The sequence below is a fragment of the Leptidea sinapis genome, chromosome 38 (assembly GCF_905404315.1).
Source record: "Leptidea sinapis chromosome 38, ilLepSina1.1, whole genome shotgun sequence".
Classification (NCBI taxonomy): domain Eukaryota; kingdom Metazoa; phylum Arthropoda; class Insecta; order Lepidoptera; family Pieridae; genus Leptidea; species Leptidea sinapis.
In genome coordinates, this window is record NC_066302.1 from 7,432,291 (window position 1) to 7,459,065 (window position 26,775).

The 26,775-nt window shown below is 37.1% G+C and overlaps 3 protein-coding genes across 5 annotated transcripts in view; 2 read left to right on the forward strand and 1 right to left on the reverse strand.

Moving 5' to 3' along the window:
* The window catches only part of LOC126975941 (cytochrome P450 315a1, mitochondrial), a 36,514-nt gene extending 23,488 nt beyond the window's left edge, over nt 1-13,026 (forward strand). For all 3 annotated transcript variants that reach the window (XM_050824062.1, XM_050824061.1, XM_050824060.1), the window contains 3 exons: nt 333-527; nt 6,827-7,042; nt 12,404-13,026. In XM_050824062.1, the coding sequence (XP_050680019.1) occupies nt 333-527; nt 6,827-7,042; nt 12,404-12,523 (531 nt within the window). In that variant the 3' untranslated portion in view covers nt 12,524-13,026. The remainder of the gene's footprint in view (nt 1-332; nt 528-6,826; nt 7,043-12,403) is intronic.
* On the forward strand, nt 5,571-6,800 carry LOC126975947 (cytochrome c oxidase assembly protein COX18, mitochondrial). The gene has a single exon (XM_050824074.1). It carries the CDS (start codon nt 5,698-5,700, stop codon nt 6,766-6,768), a length of 1,071 nt encoding a protein of 356 aa, XP_050680031.1. The 5' UTR covers nt 5,571-5,697; the 3' UTR covers nt 6,769-6,800.
* Nucleotides 13,027-13,968: 942 nt separating the features above from the next.
* Nucleotides 13,969-26,565, reverse strand: LOC126975926 (uncharacterized). The gene is made up of 10 exons (XM_050824040.1): nt 26,254-26,565; nt 25,843-26,069; nt 24,727-24,955; nt 23,989-24,154; nt 22,491-22,661; nt 21,574-21,929; nt 21,167-21,485; nt 18,507-18,692; nt 16,308-16,347; nt 13,969-13,978 (listed from the first exon to the last, which is right to left on the reverse strand). Exons 1-10 carry the CDS (start codon nt 26,497-26,499, stop codon nt 13,969-13,971), a joined length of 1,950 nt encoding a protein of 649 aa, XP_050679997.1. The 5' UTR covers nt 26,500-26,565.
* Between the last annotated feature and the right edge of the window lie 210 nt (nt 26,566-26,775).

The following is a 26,775-nucleotide window of genomic DNA, read 5'->3' on the forward strand; positions in this document are numbered from 1 at the left end:
CTTTTTCACTTACGTAACATCACGTAGCTTCACTAAAATCACTAGTGTGATTACTTCGACTTTACCAGTGAATACTTGCTGGCTTTGTCATAAAATGCCAATATAAAGACATCTCAATATAGTTGTTGAATAAAACCGCAATGAAACTGTTGCAATTATTTATCTCGGGGTTAAAAGTTTCTCTAGTCAAGCCATAAGTAGTGTTCGAACTTCGAATAGATGATTTGATTCAACATAATTATGCTTTTTATTTACTTATTGATAATTTTTTTTTAATTTAAATAAAAGTTTGATACATATTTTTACCAGGATTTATATAAATTCATTTGCAGACCGCTTACACCTCAATGTGGATTTTGTATTTATTATCTGATAATATAAGCGAAATTAGTGAAATTCGGCGCAAGAAACAATCATATATTCAGTTTGTTATCAAGGAAGCAATGAGATTATATCCCGTGGCCCCTTTTCTTACTCGAATATTACCGAAAAACTGTTGCCTTGGAGGTTTTGAAGTACACCAAGGGGTAAGTTGGGGTATGCTCCTATTTTTTGCTTATTAACTTATTCAGTTATTAATTATGGTTATTTAGTAAAATAATTTCATTATAAATCATTAGATTTCATGATAAACAAGATTTTATTCGACACTGTACTTACAGTTGTCAACATTGAGACCTAATCTCATGATAGCTGAATTTATGAAGCATTGTGCAAATGGACCTAACTGGTGCAGTAGTAACTATCAAAACGGTTGAAAAATTATAGTATTGAAACTTTTTTGGTTTACTTATAATAATTAGGTTAAATAAATTCACACTCTGTATTTTTTCTAAGCCAGTAAAGCATAATATTAAAATGATTACTGAGCGGATACAATTGACAAAAAAGCGATAGTGTGACACAATTTGACAGTCGACAAAAAAACGATCTTAACAACCACAGAAGCACATCACTAATAAAGCATCTATCATAGAGGTCTTACTCATAGAAGAAGAAATTAGTGACTTTTGGTTACTATGACTACAAAGTAGTTATTACGTTGTCATGCTTATAAAAAGTTGTAATTAATTTATAAAATTGTTTTCTTATATTAAACAATGGTGAATGCACTGATTTGCTCATAGTCTACTGCTGATACTCTGCTCAATCTCATATAACAGGTTATGGGCCCAGAAACGGGAATAAAAGAGAAAAATGAGTAATCACGTGCACATAAAACAATTGAAAAGAGAAAACTTCGATACATGGAGGATCCATGCAAAAGTTGTACTATTAAAACTTGGCCTTTGGAGCTATGTTTCAAATAAAATTAAGAGACCAACGCGAGAAGGTGATGCATTGAATGACTATATGGAAAAAGATGAGTTAGCATTAGCCGAGCTATTTCTCATAATATCACCGGGCGAATTAAAACAAGTTAAAAATTGTCAAACAAGTAAAGATGTCTGGGATACGCTAGAAAGCATATATTATAGCAAAGGTCCTGCAAGAAAAGCAAGCCTATTGAAAGAGTTGATATTGAAGAAGATGAAAGATGGTGATAATATTGTCAATCACTTGAATAAATTTATGGATATCGTCGATAAACTAGCAGATATCGACATACCAATTAATAAAGATCTTCTTAGTATTATGATGCTTTACAGCTTACCTCAATCTTTTGAAAATTTTAGAATTGCAATAGAATCCAGGGATGATCTACCAGATCCAGACAACTTGAAAATAAAGATAATTGAAGAAGCTGAGGCAAGAAAAAATATAGCTAGTACAAGTGAACAAAACTCTGAACAAGAGGCGCTGTATAGTAGACAACTTGGCAAAAATAAAAGCTTTATTGTTAAATGTTTTAAATGCAAAAAGAAAGGACACAAAGCTCATGAATGCTGGTCAAAAGAGGACCGAGTTAATAAAAATAATGCAAGTCTATGTTGCTTAGAAGAAACATGCTTAAATACGTCTGATAATAAAGAAAAAATTAAGAAATGGTGTCTTGACACCGCTGTCAAGACGTCGTACATCCGCATGTACGTCACATATGAGTCATGAATTGAAAAGATTCATTAATATGGACAAAGCTGATAACAAAACGTTAAGGTTAGCATCAGAAAACTGTCTTGCACAAATCGAAGGACGAGGTCCAGCAAAACTTTACACCTATAAAATACCAAATCTGAAACTAACTGAAGCCTTGTACGTACCATCGCTGACTACAAATCTAATGTCAGTTGGAAAAATAACAGACAAAGGTGGAACAGTTTTATTTAAACAAAAAAATGCTATCGTGATGCGAAACAATAAAATTCTGTTAAAAGCTGAGAGACATTCAGACGGTTTGTACTACGTTAAAGAAAACATAGAAGAGAAAGCTAATTACTGCGAAGCAAGCAAAATGCAGCAATGGCATAGAAAGTTAGCACATCTAAATGAAGGACAAATGAGAATAGCACTTGATAAGAAAATTATGGAAGGCTTAGAATTCAATAAAAGTGACACAGTTAAAGACTGTGAAGTCTGTGCTAAAGGCAAAGCAACAAAACTACCGTTTAATGCACCTAAAAATGAGCAACGTACAAATGAAAGATTAGGAATTGTGCATACTGATGTATGTGGTCCCATGAGGCAGCCATCGAAAGGGGGTTCCAAATACTTCATCACAATTACAGATGATTATTCAAGATATACAAGAGTATATACAATGAAAACTAAGGATGAAACTCTATCGAAATTTAAGGAATTCAAAAATGAGGCTGATAGATTTACCAAAAAGAAGATAGTATGCTTACAAAGTGACAATGGGACAGAATATATTAACAATAATTTTGACAAATTTTTGAAGGAGAATGGCATCAAAAGGAGACTTTCCGTACCATACACGCCAGAACAGAATGGCTTAGCAGAAATAAAAAATAGGACATTGTTTGATAAAGCTAGATGTATGTTGATAGACGCCAATATGAAAGAATTTTTTTGGGCTGAAGCTATTAATACAGCTAACTATTTGGCAAACCGTAGTCCTTGCATAAGTATTGATAACGCGACTCCATTTGAAAAATGGGTAAAGAGAGTTCCGTCAGTAAGACATTTTCACATATTCGGAATTAAGGCGTTTGTACATAAAAATGGAAAGAAAAATGGAAAATTTGAAGCCAGAGCGACACCTGGAATTTTTGTAGGATATTCGGAAAATCACAAGGCATACCGGATTTTCAACCCAAAAACAGACAAGGTAATGATTAGCAGAGAGGTCAAAATACTGGACAAAATGTTTTATGAAAACGAGATCAAAGGAGAACAAAAACAAGACGTAGTTAATAAAAAGGAAATAGAAATTATATTTTCTCCTGAAAAAGAAAATGTAGAAGATAATAAAGATTTGAAATAACATGAAATTGATGAAACTGACCAGGAATTGAACAATGATGAAATATTTGTTGACGCAAATACAGAAACAGATGAAATAGATCCGACTAGTTCTACTGATAAAAGACAGAGAAAACCACCAGCATGGCATCAAGATTATGAGATGGATGCTGAACAATCATTCCTCTGTGAAATAGACGAGAACATGGATGAATGGGAAGTAGCAATAATAAGCGAGATTGAATCTCATCTTAAAAATAATACTATGAAAATTGTACACAGGAACGAAAGCAAAAATTTGATTGATAGTAAAATGATCTTAAAATATAAATATAATGCAATGGGAGAAATAGATAGACGAAAAGCACGACTTGTGGCGCGTGGGTTTAATCAGAAAGAAGGAATTGGTTACACTGAAACATTTGCACCTGTTGCAAAAATGAGTACTCTTAGAATACTTATTGCACATGCAATTGAAAATAAATTTAAGTTATCCCAACTAGACGTGTGTACTGAATTTTTAAACGGCGATTTAGATGAACAAATTTATATGAAGAAGCCGAAAAATCTGAATAAATATTAAAAATACATAATTACACATGGAAAAGACATAGAGTTGATTAAAAAAGCAAAAGAAATGCTTTTAGATATAAATAGATATAAAGGTAATGGGATATGTCAACTAAACAAAGCCATACATGGTTTGAAACAAACAGGAAGATAATGGTTCTTAAAGTTACATGAGAAATTGTTGGAAATCGGATTTAAGAATTCTTCAGCGGATCCTTGCTTGTATATATTAGAAAAAGGAGGAGAAAAGCTGTTTGCAAACATTTATGTGGATGACTTAATACTAGCATATAAATCAGAAATGTTGTTACGAGAAGTCAAAACAAAACTGCAACAAGTTTTGAATTACGAGATATGGGTTCACTCCATCATTGCCTGGGCATACAATTCACCCATGTAGGGGGAGAAATAACATTGTCACAGGAGAATTATATTGAAAATTTAATAAATAAGTTCAACATGGCTGAATGTAAGCCAGTGTCAACGCGCATGGAGACTGGTCTGAAACTGGAGAAGGGTAATGGACTCACAGAGATGGAGAATATACATACCAAATGTTAATTGGATCTCTAATGTACCTCGCTGTAGCCACAAGACCAGATATAATGTTTGCTGTTAGTTATTTGAGCCAATATAATACATGTTTTGATAATACACATTGGCAAGCTGCAAAAAGGGTGATTCGTTATTTAAAAGGAACGAAGAATATAACCATCAGATATAAACAATCAGGAATGGCACTAACAGGCATGGCTGGCTGACGTTGACTGGGCGGCATGTACCGTTGACCGTCGTTCATATTTTTAAGTATGGTGGTGGCCTTATCAGTTATGCATCAAAGAAACAAAGAACAGTGGCTTTGTCAACAGCAGAAGCCGAATATATGGCGATGACAGAAGCAACGAAGGAAGCTTTACACTTGAAATATCTGTTGGAAGATATTGGAGTTTTTCAACAAACTGTTACGATCTATAATGATAATTTGGCTGCACAGATGTTAGCAAACAATCAAATGACTGGTAAGAGATCGATATAACATATCAGTATAAAGGAACATTTTATACGGGATTGTGTCCAGAAGAAATTAGTGACCATCCGTTACAAGGACACAGAACATATGGAGGCAGACCTTTTTACAAAGGCATTACCACAACCAAGATTGTTAAAGCTTCTAAAGATGATAGGCGTCACGCAGACCTGAAGGTCAACGTTGGGGGGGAGTATCATAGAGGTCTTACTCATAGAAGAAGAAATAAGTGACTTTTGGTTACTATGACTACAAAGTAGTTATTACGTTGTCATGCTTATAAAAAGTTGTAATTAATTTATAAAATTGTTTTCTTATATTAAACAATGGTGAATGCACTGATTTGCTCATAGTCTACTGCTGATACTCTGCTCAATCTCATATAACAGCAACCAACCTACTAAATCGTTTGTTTTTACCATAGACATCTCCCTCTGACGTTAGGTTCTTACCGCAATGCCATAAAAACCATGCCTTGGTTTACTTTTTTTCTTCTTTTGGCAATAGCGTTTCCTTTTTTCCAATGACGTAAGCTTGGCTGACTGAAAATGACATTTCGATGTAAATAATATAACTGTTATCTGTCAGTGTCAACTGTTAAAGTATTAACTCAAAGAAGGCAAAATTCTTCATAGCATCATTTAGAATTATGCAAATTTAATATTTTAAATTTTTATGATACTATTGCACAAGGCGAATTATAGCCTTGTCCTATCCTATTTAATCTTAAGCTAAAAATGAACTGCTTTCAGGCGACCCGTGGTTATGTTCATAATTTAAGGACTAAAAGTTATCGTTTCTACAGTGTTGTTTACAGTTCTCGTATAAATCATTTCAACAGGGTATCATGTAGTACCAGTGTACCAGTTTATAATAACTTTGCCGATTTAACAAATAAAAAACGATGCTTTTCAATGGATTCTATAGTTAAATGGCAAGAACAAACATACATGAGCATCGCCAATAGTACAGCGGTAAATGTTATGCAAGATGGTTTGCTGTATTTCCATGATGCTACTGGCTTTTCATGGTGTACTACAATAGTCGCATCTACAATTTTAGTTAGAACTCTTATGACTGTCCCATTGTCAATATACCAAAATTACATATTAGCTAAAGTAGAGAACATTAGCTTTGAATTAAAAGAACTCGGCAATGAGTTAAAGAAGGAAACTGCGGCAGCTAAGAAAATGCTTAATTTAACAGACAAACAAGCTGCAATTTTATTTAGACATTCAATCAAAAAACAATGGAGCAAGCTTGTTGTGAGAGACAATTGCCATCCGTTAAAAGCAACCATGGTTATATGGTTTCAAATTCCGTTTTGGGTTTGCATGTCATTTGCTCTAAGAAATTTAGTAAACATGAATCCTCCAGGCTCATCTGCAATGGTGACATTCATGGAGCTATCAACTGGGGGATTTGGTTGGATACCTAATCTAACTGTATCAGACCATTCTTACATTCTTCCGGTCGTTTTTGGACTTACAAATTTAGCAATTATTGAAATACAAACTATGTCAAAACTGAGACAACCATCAAAACTGTACAACATTTTCACAAATGTGTTCCGAGTGTTTTCAGTAGTTTTGATACCAATTGCTGCAAATGTGCCATCTTGTATGTGTCTATATTGGGTTACCTCTAGTTTGTTTGGTTTAATTCAAAACTTAACCCTCCTCTCTCCATCATTGAGAAGGAAATTAAAGATACCAGAGGCACCAAGTGAACTTGAACATCCATATAGTCATATAAAAGATGAATTCAGTCATAAAGTACAGAGACTATTATCAAAAAAACCTCAATAGTTGTAATAAATTTGAGTAAAAAAAACTTAAAATATTTGTTTAATTCCTATATTTACAGACCCCAATAATTGCATCAATTTATACATCAGGCCGTGATGATGGTTACTTTAGTAAGCCTTGTGAATTTCTACCATTTCGTTGGGACCGGAATGATTTAAGAAGAGAAAATCTTGTCAATCATAAAGCATCTGCATCATTGCCATTTGCACTTGGTGCTAGGTCTTGCATCGGAAAAAAAATAGCAATAGTTCAACTAACTGAACTTGTATGGCAGGTGTGTATTTTAAGGTTCTCAAGTTGTCAAACTTATACTGCATAGCCATCAAATAAAGGTGACCCCATACTCTATTAAGGAAATGGATAATTTAGTCATTATTGAAAAATTTAAGCAGGTGTTACTTTGCGGAAATCCTTAATAATTATACAAATGATTTGAGTTTTCTTTAGTGTTAATTCCGCCAATATTTGTCTTTAAACAATTCGACACGTGTTTCGCCTCTACACGAGGCATCCTCAGGACGTGTTGTCTCGCCAAAGTCAATCAATCAAAGTCTAGTGCCAGATTTTGGCGGTATCTGGGCGTAGCAAGTGTTTGTCGACTTAGAAATAATGCTCGAAACCGAAGCCCGTAAGCGATGGAGATGCCCAAGGCTCTGCGCTATTTCCTACACTGTTTCTTCAACATATTAATGTTATTATGTGAGACGCTTCCTACATTTTTTTTTATGGATTAGGAGGACAAACGAGCGTACGGGTCACCTGGTGTTAAGTGATCACCGCCGCCCACATTCTCTTGCAAAACCAGAGGAATCACAAGAGCGTTGCCGGCCTTTAAGGAAGGTGTACGCGCGCTTTTTTTGAAGGTACCCATGTCGTATTGTCCCGGAAACACCGCACACGGAAGCTTATTCCATAGCTTTGTAGTACGAGGGAGAAAGCTCCTTGAAAACCGCACTGTAGAGGACCGCCACACAACCAGATGGTGGGGATGAAATCCTAACTTGTGGCGTGTCGTGCGAAGGTGGAATTCGGCGGCAGGAATCAGGTTAAACAGCTCTTCGGAACACTCCCCGTGATAAATGCGGTAGAAGACACACAATGAAGCGACGTCTCTACGCAACGCCAAGAGATCCAGCCGTTCACAGAGCACTGAGTACCCGACAATTTGAGCTGCTCTACGTTGCACGCGGTCAAATGGATCGAGCAGATACTGGGGTGCGCCAGACCAGAGATGACAGCAATACTCCATGTGTGGCCGGACCTGCGCTTTGTAGAGCGCTAGAATGTGGGCCGGCTTGAAGTATTGCCGTGCTCTATTGATGACGCCCAGCTTCTTCGAAGCCAATTTGGCTTTGCCCTCCAGATGGCCACGGAATTGGCAATCGCTCGAGATTTCGAAACCCAGTAATCCGATACTAGGCGCGGCTTTAAGAGAAGTGTTCTTGAAGAGCGGTGATACGACAAATGGGGTTTTTTTTTGTGGTGAACGCGCAAACTTGAGTCTTCTGGGGGTTAAATTGGACAAGGTTCAACTTACCCCATTCCGCGACCTTCTCGAGAGAGGACTCGATAGAAGACACAAGTTTCTCCCGGCACTGGTCGACGATTTCCCGAGAGAGACCTGCATGGCCCGTGTATACGGCATCACCAGTGATGTCGTCTGCATAGCAAAGAATGTTGGAGGTGTCCAACATATCATTGATATGCAGAAGAAACAGATAGGAGATAGCACACAGCCTTGGGGCACTCCAGCATTCACGGGCTTCGGGTTCGAGCAATATCCGTCGACAACGACCTGTATGCTACCCCCAGTGAGGAAGCTGGAGGTCCACTTGCACAAGCTCTCGGGAAGCCCAAATGATGGAAGTTTTGAGAGGAGCGCCTTGTGCCATACACGATCAAAGGCCTTCGCTATATCCAGGCTAACTGCCAGGCCTTCCCCTTGCTTTCAATAGCCGCCGCCCATCTATGTGTTAGGTATACCAGAAGATCACCTGCCGACCGTCCATGGCGAAAGCCGTACTGTCGGTCGTTGATCAACTGGTGACCCTCTAGGTATACCAAGAGCTGACGGCTAATTATGCTCTCCATGATTTTGGAGAGCAGGGAGGTAATAGCAATAGGCCTGTAGTTTGCCGGATCCGAACTGTCTCCTTTTTTTTGGATCGGACGGACAAGGGCAGACTTCTATGAGTCAGGGACTACGCCTTTAGAATAAGAGTGCCGGAATAAACGCGTTAGCACCGGCGTAAACTCAGGGGCACACGTTCTAAGCACGATTTGAGGAATGCCATCCGGCCCGCTCGACTTCCTGACGTCCAACGAAAACAGAGCTCGCCTAACAGTTTTCTGTGTGAACTGTACTTCAGGCATAGAGCTCTGACACAGCGGGATGGTCGGCGGTGTATTTCCGTTGTCGTCAAGAGTCGAGTTGGAGGCAAAAAGAGCACACAGGAGCTCGGCTCTCTTTTGCCGTATGGGCCAGAGTGTCATTCCTCATGTGCAACGGCGGCATGGACGGCTGGTTGAAAAATATCCATGCCCTGCAGTATCACATCGGCTACTGCAACGGCGCAGGCACTAGGATCATCCGAAGGGAAACAAACCTTGCCCCAAGGGTAGGATGCAAAAAAGGAACGCTATCCACATCCGGGAGCCGCGTTGGCGACTCAACCAATTGAGACAGACCATACGCCAATGCAAAATTATGCACAGATCGCCCTGCGTAGTCTGTGGTACGTGATCCAGGCCATTCGGCATTGTGCCCGTTGAAATAACCCAAGACTACGATTTCAGCGGAGGGGATCTGTGCAAGCACGTCGTCAATTGCCGCTTGAACGCAGCCCAAGAGATGATCGGTTTCTGCGTTACCACTATGGGACCTGTAGACACACGCATAGATACGGACGCGGTCCTCTAAATATACGCGGAGCCAGAGAGTAGACAGGTCCCTACCCTCAAAATTGCCGAGACGGCAAGATATCCTCCCTAACGTACACACATACCCCCGGCATGCGGCAAAAAATTGTGCTCAATTTTGTACCCGGGGTACGTTAAATATGAGGTATCGCTAGGTCGAGATATCTGACGGCGTTTAAATTGGAGTGAATTCCCCTGATATTGCAAAAGTCCACGTTGAGCGTGGAGCGGGGTGCCGTGGTGTTTCTGCCTCGTTTGTCCTCGGTCATGCGCAGTTCTGTGCCCACCCCAGAATACGAAGGGCAGCCCGAGCGAGAGTGCTCGGGGAGGGATTCTCCGGCTCTGGAGCCGGTACCCTCCTGAGGTATTACTCTTTATGGACCGCTCTCATATTTTGTTGGGGGTGGGGGGGGGGGGGTGTAAGGGATGGCCACCGGTCCTCGACACTAACCTATGCGAAACATAGCGGCACTAGGCCGCTACTTCACGCCGGTATTCTGTGCGAGTGTGGTAATTAACCGGGACGAGTCTGGTCCGATTGTGTTGACGTCATAAGACGGCAGCGTGACTCTCCCATTTCTAAAAAGCCCTTAGTCGCCTCTTACGACACCCATGGGCCTGGGACTCCCCTATTCTTTTTACGCCCCGGGGAAAGTACAGGGCAAAAACATAAAAGGATCTTTTATGTTCGTGTTATATCAAGTCCTTTCTTGATCGGAATGGGGTAAAATAAACCTTGTACAATTTAACCCTCCGAAGACTCAAGTTTGAGCGTTACACACAAAAAAAACTGGATCTCGAAATCTTAAGCAATTGCTAATTTGCTGCGGACATCTGGACGGCAAAGCCATATTGGCTTCAAAGTAACTGGGGGTCATAAATAGAAAATAGCAATACTTCCGGCCCACATTTCAGCGCTCTACAAAGCGTAGGTTTGGACACGTATGGAGTATTGTTATCATCTCTGATCTGGTGCCCCCAGTATCATCTCTTAAATTTTTGATCGTGTGCAATGCGGAGCTCCTCGAATTGTCGCGATCCACCCATCCATTTACCAGTGGGAGGCTCCTTTGCACCGGATGCCGGCTAGATTATGGGTACCTCAACGGCGCCTATTTCTACCCGTGAAGCATTAGTGTGTTTCGGTCTGAAGGGCACCGCAGCTAGTGAAATTACTGTGCAAATGAAACTTAACATCTTATGTCTCAAGGTGACGAGCGCAGTTGTAGTGCTGCTCAGAATTTTGGGTTTTTCAATTTCGGAGCGGAGCACTGCATTGTAAGGGGCAGGGCGTCAATTACCATCTGCTGAACGTCCTGCTCGTCTCGTCCCTTATTTTCATAAAAAACCAGTGCTCTGTGAACGACTAGATCATTTGGCGTTGCTGAGAGACATCGCTACCTGTCCTGCCGCTGAGATCCACCCTCACACGACACGAAACAAACTAGGATCTAATCCCAACCATCTGAACGTCTGGCATTCTGCTACAGTGCTGTTTTAAAGAAACTTTTTTACTCGTAGGTACTAAAAACCAAAGGCCACAAATTCAATCATCCGCTGTCTTGTGAACTCTGCCAAAAACTATTTATACCTAGTGAAAATTTAACATGTGAAATCGTTGTGATTTTTATTTTTGAAATTAAGTTTCATCAAAACAATGCATATAAATTGGCAATAATTTCCATGCCTCTATTACTGTTATAAGGTCAATGATACAAGAAGATTTAAGGTATGTTGCCATTACAATTAAAATGGTAATTGCTGCGTTGCTTGAATGCACAGCGCTTATGTGTACTTAGCTAAGGCTCCTCTGAATAAATTATATTACCACCAGGCGGTAGGTGATCACTTCCAAAATCATGTTCTTCTATAGCTACTTCCATACGACGCGAATAGGCATCAAAATGCCCACTGGACAAATCTTGGCTGAATCGTAATCGCCTTACCGGATAGTCTTACCAGATTCCGTATATATGAGACCGTTTCTATAAACTTCAAACTTAAATGGGAATATTAATCGTTTCGTAGTTATCACCATTCCTGTCGTGGATCATAATTGAAAACTTGCTCCAGTCATTAACCACATATCTGACAATTTCTGAACGCACCTCCATCGCTGTATCGTGTTCCGTACCTTAAATAAGAGAGAGCACGAAACAAACATGCACCGTCACCAACAATAGGGACGACAGTAGGTACATTCTTCAACTTCTCCATTAACATTCAGATTTTCTTCAGCCATTTTAGTAAAGTACCGCTGCTTGATTTTTTCTTTCATCTAGTTTTAGGAACATTCAATAGCTGGTTGTGGTTAAGTTTTACTAGGACAAGTGGTAGGTAGGGGCGTAGACCTTAACAAACTAGCGTACTATAGACAACGCGTGCGAGAGAGAGAGAAGAATTTCTTTAATGGAGATGCGGCAAGATAGAAAGGGAGAGCGAATAGTAACTGTAATCGTCTATGACTTAAAAAGTCGATAACGTAAAGAGGCGCTTTAGTATTTTAGATGTTAAACCACTAGCTAACGCACTCATTGACAAATCAATACATTTGTTTTCTGGCAGAAACAGGAGTGGTTGCGGAATAGAGCAAGAGCCCGACAGATGAACACTGTTTAACACATACAGTTTCTTCTAATGCTGCTGGACGAATAATTTAATATTTATCTTATATACAATATAAGTTCTGTTTTAATATTGTTTTTCGTATTTGCAGATCGTGGACAACTTTGATTTTAAGTGCACAAATACTGACAACATTAAAGCAATTACGTCGCAAGCACTAGTGCCAAATAAAAAGATTGGTATCAAACTAACTCTTAGGAATAAAACTTAAATCGAAGAAAAACAATGACGATGGCAGTATAAATGTTTAATAATTTCGCTACTTAACATTATTATAATATATTTACATTCATTTGAATTATGTTAACATGTAAGTTATTATTTTAAGAATATTGTACAACCTAATATTATTATTATATTCCCATACACGAAAATTCAGCTAAGTTCAGGGCTAAGTTTATATAACCGTGCATTGCAAATAATTAATACATATTTTTAATGGCACTCATTTAACATAGAATGCCTAAATATAATTACATACATTAACTGATCACCATGACAATACGAATACTAAGATATATTCAAACATGTACATTATATTTAAAACTATACATTTATTTTCACAAAAGATGGCGGTATAATACGCAAAATTATATTTATTCTACTAAAAGAATCAGCCACAATAATGCATGGGTTTAGTTATAATAACGTAATTGTTTAAATGCTAATATCTAATAAATTCATTTCCATTATATGACTTATCCTAAGTACATATTATTGCAGTTTAATTAATTTCTAAATACCACCTTACCCTCAAATTTATTCAATGGCATATTGCGGCCTCACAAAACATAAAATAACTAAAGTAAGTTAGATTGTTTTACCTTTATGTTGACTTAATAGCTTGAAACAAAGAGACATTCTCTTTAGGTTTGAAAAATAAATGCTTTAAACAAATCATTGGAATATAAATATTTCATTACCACCTCAACTCCAAAGTAGATCCTGAAAATGGAGCACAACCTGAGAGTTAAACAAGTCATACCAAGATTTACGATCGATGTGTGATCTTATTTAACCAATTGCCTCAAAATCATTGACTTGACATCTTCCAACAACTGTTCTTTATACTCCAATTCTAAAATATTCTTAAACGACGCTACCCTCTCATCATCAGTCATATCACCTTTTAGAAGATAAGCAACAGCCTCCACACATAAAAACCCCATTCCATCACCCAGCGACCAAATATAAACTTTATCTGCCGTTTCTGGCTTCAATAGGAACTGTATTATAGCACTGCTCAGCAATCCTTTTAATTTGTCAAATAGAAATCTATCAGCCAAGACAAGGACTTCCAAATTAGTTTCCAAATTTTCAGCCAATGGAAATATTTCTAACTCGCACGTTGAATTATTCAAGCCAAACTGTAGAAGGGTAAAGAGGTATTCGAGGCCTGTTTTTGTAGCGTTTTTTAGTGTGACACATCTCTCTGTCGACTCTTTAAAGCCTCCGGTTAACATGACGTTAAACACTTCTGAATGTTGACATAAAAAACTCTTATTAGCAGTCACAGTTGTGTTATCGTCTAAATTAAAAATAACTATATCTTCTTGTAGTAAATTGTCCAGAATAGCATCGTATGACACAACTACATATTCTTTGAATCGTTTTTCCAGTAATTTCGGGTCTTTGATTTGGACATTAGATGCCAATTTAACTAGAGCTATAACATAGTTCTTCATAGTCTCCTCTGTGTCGGAAATCATTGAGAAAAGCATATGAAGCGCTTTGCAGTCTATGAAGTACCTTTTCAAAATATTGGTTGATCTGAAAACAGCATTTAATTATAAACAAGTAGATACATCCACTATTAAGAAAATACCAAGGGAAGTAGCACGCAGGTATCGCGTGTAGCACAAGTATGCTAAGGTCCGAAGTAAATATTTCAACAATAATTACTATTATCTTGGAAAATTTATACCTCTAGATAGAGCTTCTTGCTCCTATGCAACCGATGAAGAGGCAAAGTTTATTACTTTTTTTAGTGTGCGTGGCAAGCTACGTCTTACACCCGCGATTTATATGACTGTGCGTGCATTGTTCAAAATAGACGTTAATTGTAAAAAAATCTGAGATCATTTTATAAAGCATATACATCGCCCCACGAAAACTTACTACCATAACATACCTTACAATATAGGGCAGGGTCATACAAAGTGTTTGTTTAAATTCATTAGTTCCCTTGTGCAAGTGATAACTGACTTCACCGCTACCATGACTCGTCTCGGCCGCTTTTGACAACTGATCCATCAGCTTCAAACTGAGTTTAAGTAACTGTGAAGAGTAATCATTATTAACATATTATTGTGACGTCATATGGGTTGGGTATACACTTGGAATATGTTCTTACCTGCTTACACTGCCAGCATTTGCTCGGTGGATGTTGGGATTCCTTAGACATATCATATAGTCTTAGAACAAATCTATGTTTAAGTATATTGATAAGACATAGTGAATTACTGAAATAATATAATGTGTTCGGTTAGTGTAAAAACTGGTAAAGTTTTAAATATACCTACAACCTACTCGCTCTAGGATGCCACACTTTCTTTTTTCAAATTTGGAACGCGTTCATTATCTTAAAATCTATTTTGAGGCTAATTATAAATCATAATAATGAAGTAAGGTGTTAAAGGAAATAGACTTGCAGTGATTGTGCCTTGCACAAACTGGGTATGGAGCCGTTGGTCGTTTTTAAGACACATGTTCGTATTTTCATCCTGCGTCGGTCAAGGGATGTCCTATCAAGGACTTCAGACTGACTTAGATAGTGTTGTGAAACCTCTTAAAAATACAAAAATTTAAAAATGTAACTACCTTGGATTGCGAAGAAATATCTAGGACTTGAAGTGACTAAACTTTCCAAAGAAACAGTGTGTAATTTCGTATATTCATAATTAAAACCAGAAAAAAAAACTTTTTAATTTGCACCCTGTGTTATCGCAGCAATAGTAATAAATCAAATCAAAATTACTTTATTCGTGTAGGTCACGAAAATGACACTTATGAATGTCAAAAAAAAATAGTTTTCTTATTGAATCTACCGCTACTTCGTAAAGCGTTGAGCTAATGAGAAGAAGTAGCAAGAAACTCATTGCCACTCTTTAATATCAAGATTTAAATTTGCATCGTTTACAAATCATTCCAATTACAATATAATATGTAAAGTGATACAACAAACATACTAAAACCTCAAATGCCTTACACGAGTAAGTCAAAAAAGTAAATTTAAATTAATACAAAAGTTGTAAATAAATAAAGGTATTCGGTGAGCATTTTATAAGCGATTATATATTTTAAAAAAAATATATAGCAGCTCAGCTTCAGATTCTTAAAACTAATAACTTTGAGCACCCGGCAACAGGATCATTCTGTCACCACAAGCAGCGCTTTTCACGAGCATGACGCATGAGCCAGCCATCGCCTCCCTAAACCATATTTTAGGAAAGAGGACGACCCGTCCCATGTCGCCGCCACAAGCAGTCGAACTGGTGTGACCTTACATTGCGTTTATTTATAAGACAGCAAGTGTCCAACTGACAAAATGTGTTTTAATGGATAATATCGCGTTGAGTGACTCAGTGGCCGCCATCTTAGTGACGTCACGTCCAGGCAGACTCTCAACCAATCAAAAGTATCGTTTGAAAACAAACGACTGACTGTTGTCGTTGCGCAGAAGCTAATTCTTCCAACGAGCTGAGGTTATTCATAACGTTACCGTGGAGACAAATCAATATCAGGATAAAAACCTTAGTATCTTAGAGACGATCCTAGCAGCTCTACCAAGAGGTCGCTTGCATTTCTCCACATAATCCAGCAGCGAGTTGATACATTCGCGGCCGGATAAGAGATCCAAATTGTTCGTGTTCTCTTCAGTATTACCAGCTGTTGATGTGCTGTGAGATATCCGGTACAGCAATACTATCACACACATTATGGCAGTCGATTCTGTTACCACTATCTGTTTATTATCTAAAAATTAAATCACACACATTAGGGAAGTCGATTCTGTTACCACTATCTGTTTATTATCTAAAAATTAAAGGATTTTTATAGCAATATCTCGAAGAGAAAATTGTATTTTTAAGTTACATAAACACAAACAAACATACACACGGGTCACCTGATGGCATGGGCGTGCATTGGTTTTCCAGCAAGGTCGTAGTTGCGCTTTAGTCCGACAGTAGTAGGTTTTGAGGTCTAAATATTAAAAGACTGCCTAGGTATTTAGGATCAAGCCAAATAAAAAAAATACGAGTGGGTGTTCAATAAAAGTTTGATAATAAATAATGGAACCAAATTAAAGTAAATTAACTTTAACACTAGTTAGGTATATATTTATGTAGGTTTTAAATGTGGTACTGCGTAATTGCCTATATGGTATGCACGCCCCTGCCTGATGGTATGTACCACCGCGGCCCTTACTCTCTTGTAACACCAAAGACCGCCCTGAGACCTTATAAAACGTCGAATAAATATACCGGCTTCTTTGCACAGGAAGCCGGCTAGATTATGGGTACCACAACAGCGCCTATTCCTGCCGTGAAGCAGTAATGTGTAAACATTGCTGTGTTTTAGTCTGAAGGGCGCCGAAGCTAGTGAAATTACTGGGCAAATGAGACTTAACATCTTATGTCTCAAGGTGACGAGCGCAATTGTAGTGCCACTCAGAATTTTTGGGTTTTCAAGAATCCTGAGCGGCACTGCATTGTACTGGGTGGGGCGTATCAATCACTATCAGCTGAGCGTCTCTCCTCGTCTTGTCCCTAAATTTCATAAAAAAAAATGAATTCGAAAACTGAAAACACATTACTAGGTAACGTGGCGGGCGAGGATCGAACCGGGAGCTCAGTGGTGAGAGTCAACGGTTCAATCATAGCTACCTTTTTGTAATGAGTGAAATCAAACACTGAATGACCTATTAACTTCTTTCAATAGTAGAATACTATGACGTTCCAAACATGTAAACATATCACGTTGTATAAAAACAAAGCCGAAATATGGAACATGCCACAAATAACCCCTTTTTTAGCTTGGACTGCTATGTCTATACATTGCCGTATTTACTCCAGTTGTTTAAAATATTCTTGGTCAATAAGCAGCAATGTACAACATTTATTTAGTTCAGCCTTGATTCGGACAGTGACAGTTGACGCAAAGTGTGCTTACATTGTCTTTAAGCACACTTTTGCCGTTTCGCTGTCAGACTGTACCATTAAAATTAGAATACGAATACTCTAAGCTTCATGGTCTAGTTTAACATGACATTGGCTAACTTGTGGTATACCTTCCACAGAAGCCACAGTAGGAAGAATGTTATAATATGTCCTTATATGTGTATAGAACGTCATTTTATCTACAACCATGCTTTAAATCCTCTATTAAAGATTCTGAAACAATTAGCTTAATACCAACATTAAAACGCCCAATGTTCTAATAACCATTACATCATCCAAACGAGTGTTATAATGTTGTACTGAATTACATAACAACTGTTTTTTTTTCAATCCCTTCATGCTCAAAGAGTTTGAACAGACAGCCACATTCATATTGCACGATGCGTGGTATCTGTATGAATTTCAAAAAAAGAACATTTTCGTTTACGCGCGTTCCACACTACCAGAACGTCGCGCGCCGGAAAAAAAAAGTAGGTTATTCGAATCCCCGCCATTTTTCTTCGATATCTTTATTGTTTTGTTTACAAAAAATGAGCGATTCATTTTAAACGCTGCAAAAGAACATACTATTCAACTGAATTTTAATTATTGTACTATACAAAATGTAAATTACTACCAAAATAATTATTTTTTTCATTAATACTTAGTTTATTTGTATATAATTAGTAATGGATGATATTAGGTTACTACTAGGACTGGCTGTTTTAATGTTAGCAGTAAGCTAACTGTTTCAGAATCTTTTAGAGGATTCATATTATGGGTGTAGATAAAGTATTGTATGCTACTGTTGATAATTAGGTATTAAAACACTTATGTGATACTATTATCACGCTCGGCTTCGCCTCGTAAGATAAATCCACATTCGTGTTTTAATACCCCTTATTACACAACAGTTGCATAAATAACGAATCACTGATAAGCATGGGCTGTTATATTTAAAAAAAAATTGAGATTCCTTCGAAAATTACAATGATTTAAAAATAACTGAATATAGTAGACAATATTACAACCAACCTTCTGTAGGTATTTCTTCATCGTCACTTTCATCTTCCATTATTAACTCTTCTAAGTCATTTGCAACTTGATTGGCGTTCAGGCCGGGAGTGACATTTGAAGCTGAATGTGAAGTTTCCTCTGTGTCACTGTCAGCTTCACTACACACGGGGGAATACCGACCCGATATGTCGGAGTCTGAACTATCTGAAAATAAATACAATACACATCAAACAGGTGTAATTGTAAAATGCAAGTAATAATGTAATAAATACAGAATTAAGACCGTATAAAGCTGAACTATTACAGACATATATTAACATAATTACGGTATACATGCATTATAATTATGTATATCATTGACGAATAAGTCATTGGACACGAAACCAAAGTAGAATATATGGAATCACGACAAACCAATTGTAGTGGGTGCACATATATTCTAAATTATGCAACAACTTTGAAGGGTGTACCTACCAGTACGATGAGTACGAAAGTAATGAGGCGGACACAGCCCCCTCCAGTGGTTAAATCGATCGAATAAAATAAAAATACGTTATAAACTTAGACTGGTACAATTAAACATACCTACCTCATATTGCGTTTGAAATCAGAACCTGTCATATATTATGTACTTATATGAATATTGAGTGTGTTTTCTTATTTTCGCGTCAATCAGTCTCACATATTCTTAAGCCTAGCGAAACTCTTAGAAAAAAGCGATTTTATGAAACTTGCAGTGATTGATAGATTGGCAGATGACTATAATCTTGTGAGAAACGAAGATACGAAACTCTTGAAACGATTGGTAGGCACCTAACTGAAACCCCCCTGTTGTAGAAAAAGATCTAAATATCTGGCCACGTAGTTTCGCATTAAAAGGCGAAATCAAAGGAACGAAGACAAGAATTGAAAGAAATAATGTCTAAAATCAAAATATTTTATGTCGGGAAATGAATATCCAGCATCTAGAACCATGTCGTATATATATTTTAAATTATAACTTAGGTCTTGGAGGAGTTAAATATTTAACTGTTAAAAATGAAAAGACAAAATCAGTTGGTACAAGTTCTTTAGCGATAAGCAATTAAAGGAACAGTACGGAGTTACAGATGCATCTTATTTAGTGACGAGACAAAATATACTGAGTTCAAAGCTCTATAGAATCTGCTCAATAATTAGTCAACAACGTACAACTTGGATATTATCCCGACTAGATAAGTACCACACAGCGGCGCCCATTTTCTGTCGTCAACCAGTAATGCGTACGCATTGTTGTGTTCCGGTTTGATGGGCGCCGTAACTAGCGAAATAATTTGGGGAATGAGGCTTAACATCTCATGTCTCAGACTCCAGTGAAATTGCGATGCCATTCAGAATTTTGTGTTTTACGATACTCGGCAGACGTCTTGAACTTCACGTAAAAAAGACCCGATCTTTATCCCGACTATGATTTAAAGTCATTTTAGAGTACCTATATTATTTAGTTTAATAGGTAAGTGAGGTGTACGATACGAGCTCGAGAGGGGCAAAGTTTATGGTCGGTCATATAACGAGGAGCAGAGTTGAGATCCTTGATAAGCTGATTGTAGTTGGGAACACTAAAGGCAAACGATCCCGAAGATTTTCCCCTACCAGATGGAGCGATCAAGGTAAAGGCCCACCCTCGACAGTTCTGCTGTGTGGTCAGAGAAATGCAATGGACAGCCACCGATGGAGGTAGATCATAAGAAATATCACAGCAACAACATCCTCAGCCAACGATGACGGCAGAGGGAGTTAGAGTGTATATCATGCTCTTAACGCTATGATAATTTGGAGCGCCTATAACTATCCGTAAAACAATCGTGAGCGGCACTGCATTGAAATGGGCGAGGCGTGTCAATTACCATGAGGTGAACACCGTGCTCGTCGCATGACTTTTCCTGAAATAATTATTCCCACACGTGGGTGTCGCGCCATATGTGCACGATAATAAGAAAGCTTCTCGTTTTTAATACACTATAAATAATAATATTATCCTTAGATTATTTATAAAACGTCCAGATAGCTACTGTGACAGCTGTGAACACGTTGAAAGAGCAGCGAACTGTTAACCTCTACTTTCAGCAACGCACGCACACTAAAACAAAATAACTAGTAGCTTGTCAGGCAAAGTAATAAGCCTGTCGCTATGCGTTGTCTAACAGCAAGCGGCTCTATGTAGAAGCATTAATTATATATATGTATAATATAATTAACAAACACTAACGTTTTCTACCACAGTTCTCTTTTATTTTTGGAAAAGGAGGACAAACGAGCGTACGAGTCACCTGGTGTTAAGTGATCAACGCCGCCCACATTCTCTTGCAACACCAGAGGAATCACAGGAGCGTTGCCAGCCTTTAAGGAAAGTGTACGCGCTTTTTTTGAAGGTACCCATATCGTATCGTCCCGGAAACACCGCACAAAGATGTTCATTCCACAGCTTTGTGCCCGCCATACATCCAGGTGGTGGGGATGATATCGCGCGATGCCATATTATGTTAAGATTATACCATGTACCTATTATAACACAAACATTTTCTGATGATCTATATATTATATTATTGATTACGAAGAATATAACTAAGACATCAGATGTGATGTATGATATATGGGATATTTTAAATTAATTTCAGATAAAACAAATATTCACTTACTGTCTTCAGTACTGAGTGGTGAAGCTGGATTAGAACTGCTTGGACTCCACGCATTATCTACTTGGTATGGGGAAGTTGAGCCAGAATCAGCACTTATTTCAGATTCTGGGCTCCAATCCCATCGCGGCCCTTTTGGATACCTGTACTCTGGACTGCAAGCGGACCAGTTTCCGTCAGAATATGGTGATAACTGCCCCACATCATTTCGATCAGGACTTATTATTCTTGGGCTTTGTGAAGGCGACGATTTTGCACGTCTTAGTTCCCAATACACGCCTGCCGACCATTCGTTTTTAGCTATTTTAATTATTTTTGGTTTCTGCAATATTTAAGACATTAGTAATTACAGTAGCTATATTTTTGTATTTTTTGTTTGTATCAGATGTTTAAACATCATGGTAGAGTACCTTTTTAAAATTTATCGGGCTGGATCGACCTCTTTTCACACCTTGAGGTCTTGAAATAATGCTATCATTATCGCTTTCATCTGACTTATCGCTGCTCAATGCATCTCCAAAACCAATTATAATGCTATCCCGTTCAATTACAACTTTAGAGACATCCCCAGCTTCAATATTGTTTATTTTAGAATCTCCTTCATCTTTTTCTTTATTTCTAGGAATACATTCATGTCCTGACGAGTTTTCTTTAGTTTCATCATCAGTATGAATAACTGTATGACAATTTTCCATTGTAGATGTATAAATTGTAAGTTTTTCAGTAAGCAAAGTTATCAGACCTTCGCCAATTAATATCTGAAATGCTGCAACATAAAGTTACTTGATGTACAAAATATTTAACCACTAAAAACTTTAGGAGCGATTACATAGTTAACATTACACATGGTAGGAAGTGTGGGCGTTCTTGTTATTCCTGTTGTTTTACAACAGAGCGGTGATCATTTACAAGCAACTCTTACATTTTTTATTGAAGTAGGCGTTACTATTCGGAAATCTATAATTATCCAAATGTTTTTGGCACATCTCTTGTGCCAGAATTTGGCGAGTCCACATGTCCGGAGGATCCCTCGTGTAGAGGCGAAACACGTGTCGAATTGTTTAAAAGACAAATATTGGCGGAATTAACACAAAAGAAAACTCAAGACACTTGGATTACTCTTCCATTTACAACTCTACCTCTCTATGAGACGCGTACTTCACTACCAACCCCCCGCGCTTTAGGAAGTTCAGCTGCCGCGGCTTGGCTGTTGCATCGCAATATTGTGCGTTTGCGTGACTAATAATATATATTTTATTTCATTAGAGTGATTTGTGAAAGTATACCGAATGATGCTGGCAAAGGTCTAATCTATATGTTAACTTACATGTATCATCAAACACGTATTGTAGAAGCGAATGCAGAGCATAATCGTTAACTCGAGCTGCGGCCACGAGTAACGGCAGTCCACCGCAATGCTTCAGGCGTGAACGGTTCACAGATTCACTACTCAGATGGGCTAATGCTCTGGCGGCACCATCCGGCCATCTTGAAACATCTGCAGAGTAACATATATTAAGGCAGATCCACATATATCGAACATAGGCGGAAGAAAGCTTTTGAAAGAGACAGAGTACCTACACAAAGAAAATAGACGTGGCCTACGACATAAAAGAACACATAGATAATTATCTATAATTATCAATACAATAAACGAACTGTTTACATAGGTATAATGTCAAGAGTGTTTCACTTTGACCAGAATTACTTTTAAAATTCTGAGTGATACTAAGCTAATGAAACCAATTTCGACAATATATTCATAATATTATGAAGTAAACTTAGGTAACCTTTATTTTTAAAAGAATAATATTGTTTGTCACATTGCCAAGTAAATTAAATTTATAAGGATGTTGTTGATAGAGTCTTTACACATAATAATATTTACGATATATCAAACGGTAGATCCAGTTGCACTCAACAATTATTAGAACAAGCAATTGGCTGACTCGTTTCTCTTGTGTATGCATTGCAATAATTAACACCCGTGCGTTGAAATCCTGAGGGAACCAAGATGTGGACCTTGTACGGTGTTTCCAGGACGACACGACATGGGTATCTTCAAAAAGCGCTTACACTTATTTCAAGAGCCGGCAACGCTCTTGTGATACCTCGCGGCGGTGATCACTTAATATCAGGTGACCCGTAAAAAAAGAACGTGGTCATATTAACGTGTGAATCATATCGATCCTATTTCGATATCTGTTTTCTATGAGAAAAAGTGACAGTATGAGCATACACTTCAGATTATTGTAAGTGATACGCCCTGCCCTATTTCAATGCAGTGTCACTCAGTATTCTTTATTGACGCAATATCCTGCGCTGCAGCACTCATCATGTTGAGAAAACTATAATACTAAGATCTATAATCCAGAAGGTGTTTCAATATATAGTCCATGATCAAGAATATTGCAGTCTTCGTCTTCATAACTGTGTAAAAAGAGACAACATACTTGAATACGATCATTTACCTTCTGAAAAGCTTACGGACCTAGGACTTATTAAAAATATTATTTGGTAATATTAAGATGGTGATTCTCAGGAGCCCAGTAATGAATATCATACCGTAACCATTATTAATATAATATGAAGTTTAACTACAGAATTATTAAGCAGCAAATTATGCCTAAAAAAAATTATTAGGAGGCCTTTATGCCTTAAGCATTACATAAATTTGTAGTAATAAAAATAATTATGGGCTATTTCTAAAATAACATAGTAAAAATTACCTCTATAATGTGAATAATGTTTCTATTTTTAAATGATTAAAATACAAATCTGTGTTTAAAAAATAGGGATAACCCAGTAAGTAAAATGATACATACCCAATTGTTTCAATAGTGCAACCAAGCACTCAACAAGCCCTGCTGTTCCAAGGAGGGGGCGACAAGTGGGCTGATAACAGAGGTTCATCAGGCATTTAAGAGCTAAAGTCTCATTTGTTTTGGTTAGTGCTACGAGACACTGGAAGCCTCTTCCATCACCTTGAAGCTGGAAATAAGATATTATGATAAAAAAAAATTATTATGAAGGATCCAAATCAGATACCTACATTAAACATATGATTTACGTATGTATGTATGTAAAGTGTCTCGTTCCGTCTGAGACATCGTGCAAGCGAGAGCGCGGAACAAACGATAGAGAGGCACGATTGTCCTAAGCGTTCGGCTTGAGACACATGTTATTCTTTGATTTGTAAAAAAAGTAGCATCCGTAGGCGAGTGCAGTAATAATAAGTTATGTTACAATTTCACAAAAAAAATATTATGACTCATTTAAATGATCCTACAAAAATATGTTTTCATATGACTGCATTTATCACGCGAAGTATTCCAAAAAAAATATTTGAACTGATTACTTCACACTTTGTGTGTTCTTTCTCCATAGTACTATTTTTTTATGGAAGAGGAAGACAAATGAGCGTACGGGTGACCCGTACGCTCGTTTGTCCTCCTATTCCATAAAAAAAAAATCTTACGATATTTCACCGGGGGGAGGGAGCGTCGAAAAATTCTCAATAATGCCTCACCTAAAATAATAATAATAAAATACTTTATTCTCACCTGTTGAGCACATTCAGGGATGGAGTATGTTGTAAAGTATCCTAAACATTTGAGAATACCACTTATAAGCTCCTCTTGGCTTCTTGTAGGACCACCTTCTGGTATACTTTTACATAATGACGTTATTAAGCCAATTGATTCACATAAACTAATCAATAATAATGTCACACAATGAACAACATTGAACCCAAGCATTTCATCTCTTTTATTAGTGATCATCCATAGTTGTCTGGAAAAACATGTATTTATTTATACCATGCCATAAATTTAACACACTAAACAAATTAATTATTAAATTAAAATTATTTTTTGGTATAGTATAAAAATATAAATTGAAAAATTCTATAGGTGTTCAAGGGGTATTGACTTTCTATTAATCCTAAAGTTAACATAAGTTTTTCATATATCATGACTTTACAAAATTTTCACTTTATTAGCATATGTTTTACTAATCTTTGCTAATAAATGGAAAGTGGTGTTTTTGTTCTGTTATACTGTGTAAACTACTGAACCAATCGGAATAATACTTATACCATAGCATGCAGCATGTTTCGGAGTTGTTTTTAGAATTTGATATGTTGGTGATAACTTATCTGGAACCTATATTTTATTGATTTAGAAATACCAATATATTTGCAATACAAATAAATCAGTCAGTGACTTTTCATTACATTTGACAATTCATTCAATAAGCAGATGCCGGATACTTAATTTGTATGACAATACAACATTTACTAGGTCAACGCTTGCACAGACCACATTTTTTTTAATTCAACAGGTTCTTTTCCTGAATAGGGATTGGAATGATTTTTCAAAAATCCAATGATACAGTTTTAGTATATATCAAAATTAGGCCCAAGACTCCTTTGAGTCCTTTTTTATTCAGGAATAGCCTCATAACAGTCTCAGATTTAGCCATACATGCCTACATGACAACTGCATCCTGTATATGCATGATTCAGAAACAAATAGTCATATTTATCATACAGACATTTACACATAATGGGATTCACACCCAAAACCACTTGCTAAGAAGTTGTAAATGATATACAATTAGGTGTCTTATTGACAACTACACACTGAAACAACATTAAAGAAAGTTATATGAGTATTTACCTTATGGCCCTGACTGCCATAGTTAGTGTCGGATTTGAAGTATTTTTATCCCTGCTTTCAATGACTGTAACCAAGGACTTAACAACACCATGACTGTGTAATCCTTCTGCATTTAACTGTTTTAGTGCCAAATTACCAATAAGTTTGCATGTTCTTCCAAGAATACTATCCTTACAAACAGTATTTAATATATCCACCAATTGTGCAAAATTATTTAGATTGCCAACCTATGATTATGAAATATTATTTTTATGACTTAAATTTTTATTTTAAATATTAGATTAATTAAATAAAATATAATAATTTGGCTTAAACCGATTCTGACAGATAATTATTAATAAAATCCCTAACTAATAACCATTACCAAACATAATTTACTAAATAACCATTTACCATAGATAATTTACTTACTGCTAGACAACATTTCTCATCTAAGCAAAGATTTCCAAGAATGCTTAGTGTCATATCGAGGATTTTCTCATTAGTCTTTCGCAGATGGGGTAGTAAAAGTTCTAAACCACCGCAATCAAAAAAATGTTCCGTACCCTTCGAAGTAGATATAACTGAAGTTTTAATTTTCCACAAAGAATCTTGTATACGGCTAGAGGATGTAGATTTTAATCCGTCTACAAGAGTTTTCACTACACTTTTCTCCATATTTCTTCAATTTTATCTAATTTATTTGTTTACGTTACGTAAAAATAAAAATGTCAACATAAACAAATGTTGACAGTTGAACACGAATGTCAAAACTGTTTTTTTTTTATGGAAAAGGAGGACAAACTAAGTCTAAAAACCTCCATCAAAAACTGAACATGACATTGAAGCAGTAAGACCCCTGGCTATAGCCTGTTCACAAGGACAAATAATAAAGTAAAATATGAACATGACATTGAGGTTTGACACTTGCTCAGAAAAGTCTAAACAGACAAA

What these genes read in the sequence shown, in the direction of transcription:
- LOC126975947 (XM_050824074.1), top strand. Translation starts at nt 5,698, where the DNA reads ATGAACTGCTTTCAGGCGACCCGTGGTTATGTTCATAATTTAAGGACT.
- LOC126975926 (XM_050824040.1), bottom strand. Translation starts at nt 26,499, where the DNA reads ATGGAGAAAAGTGTAGTGAAAACTCTTGTAGACGGATTAAAATCTACA. An exon ending in GCCCGATAAATTTTAAAAAG is followed by an intron (nt 21,486 to 21,573) that starts GTACTCTACCAT and finishes TAAATATTGCAG; the next exon opens with AAACCAAAAATAATTAAAAT. An exon ending in TGAAGAAATACCTACAGAAG is followed by an intron (nt 16,348 to 18,506) that starts GTTGGTTGTAAT and finishes TTTAATTTTTAG; the next exon opens with ATAATAAACAGATAGTGGTA.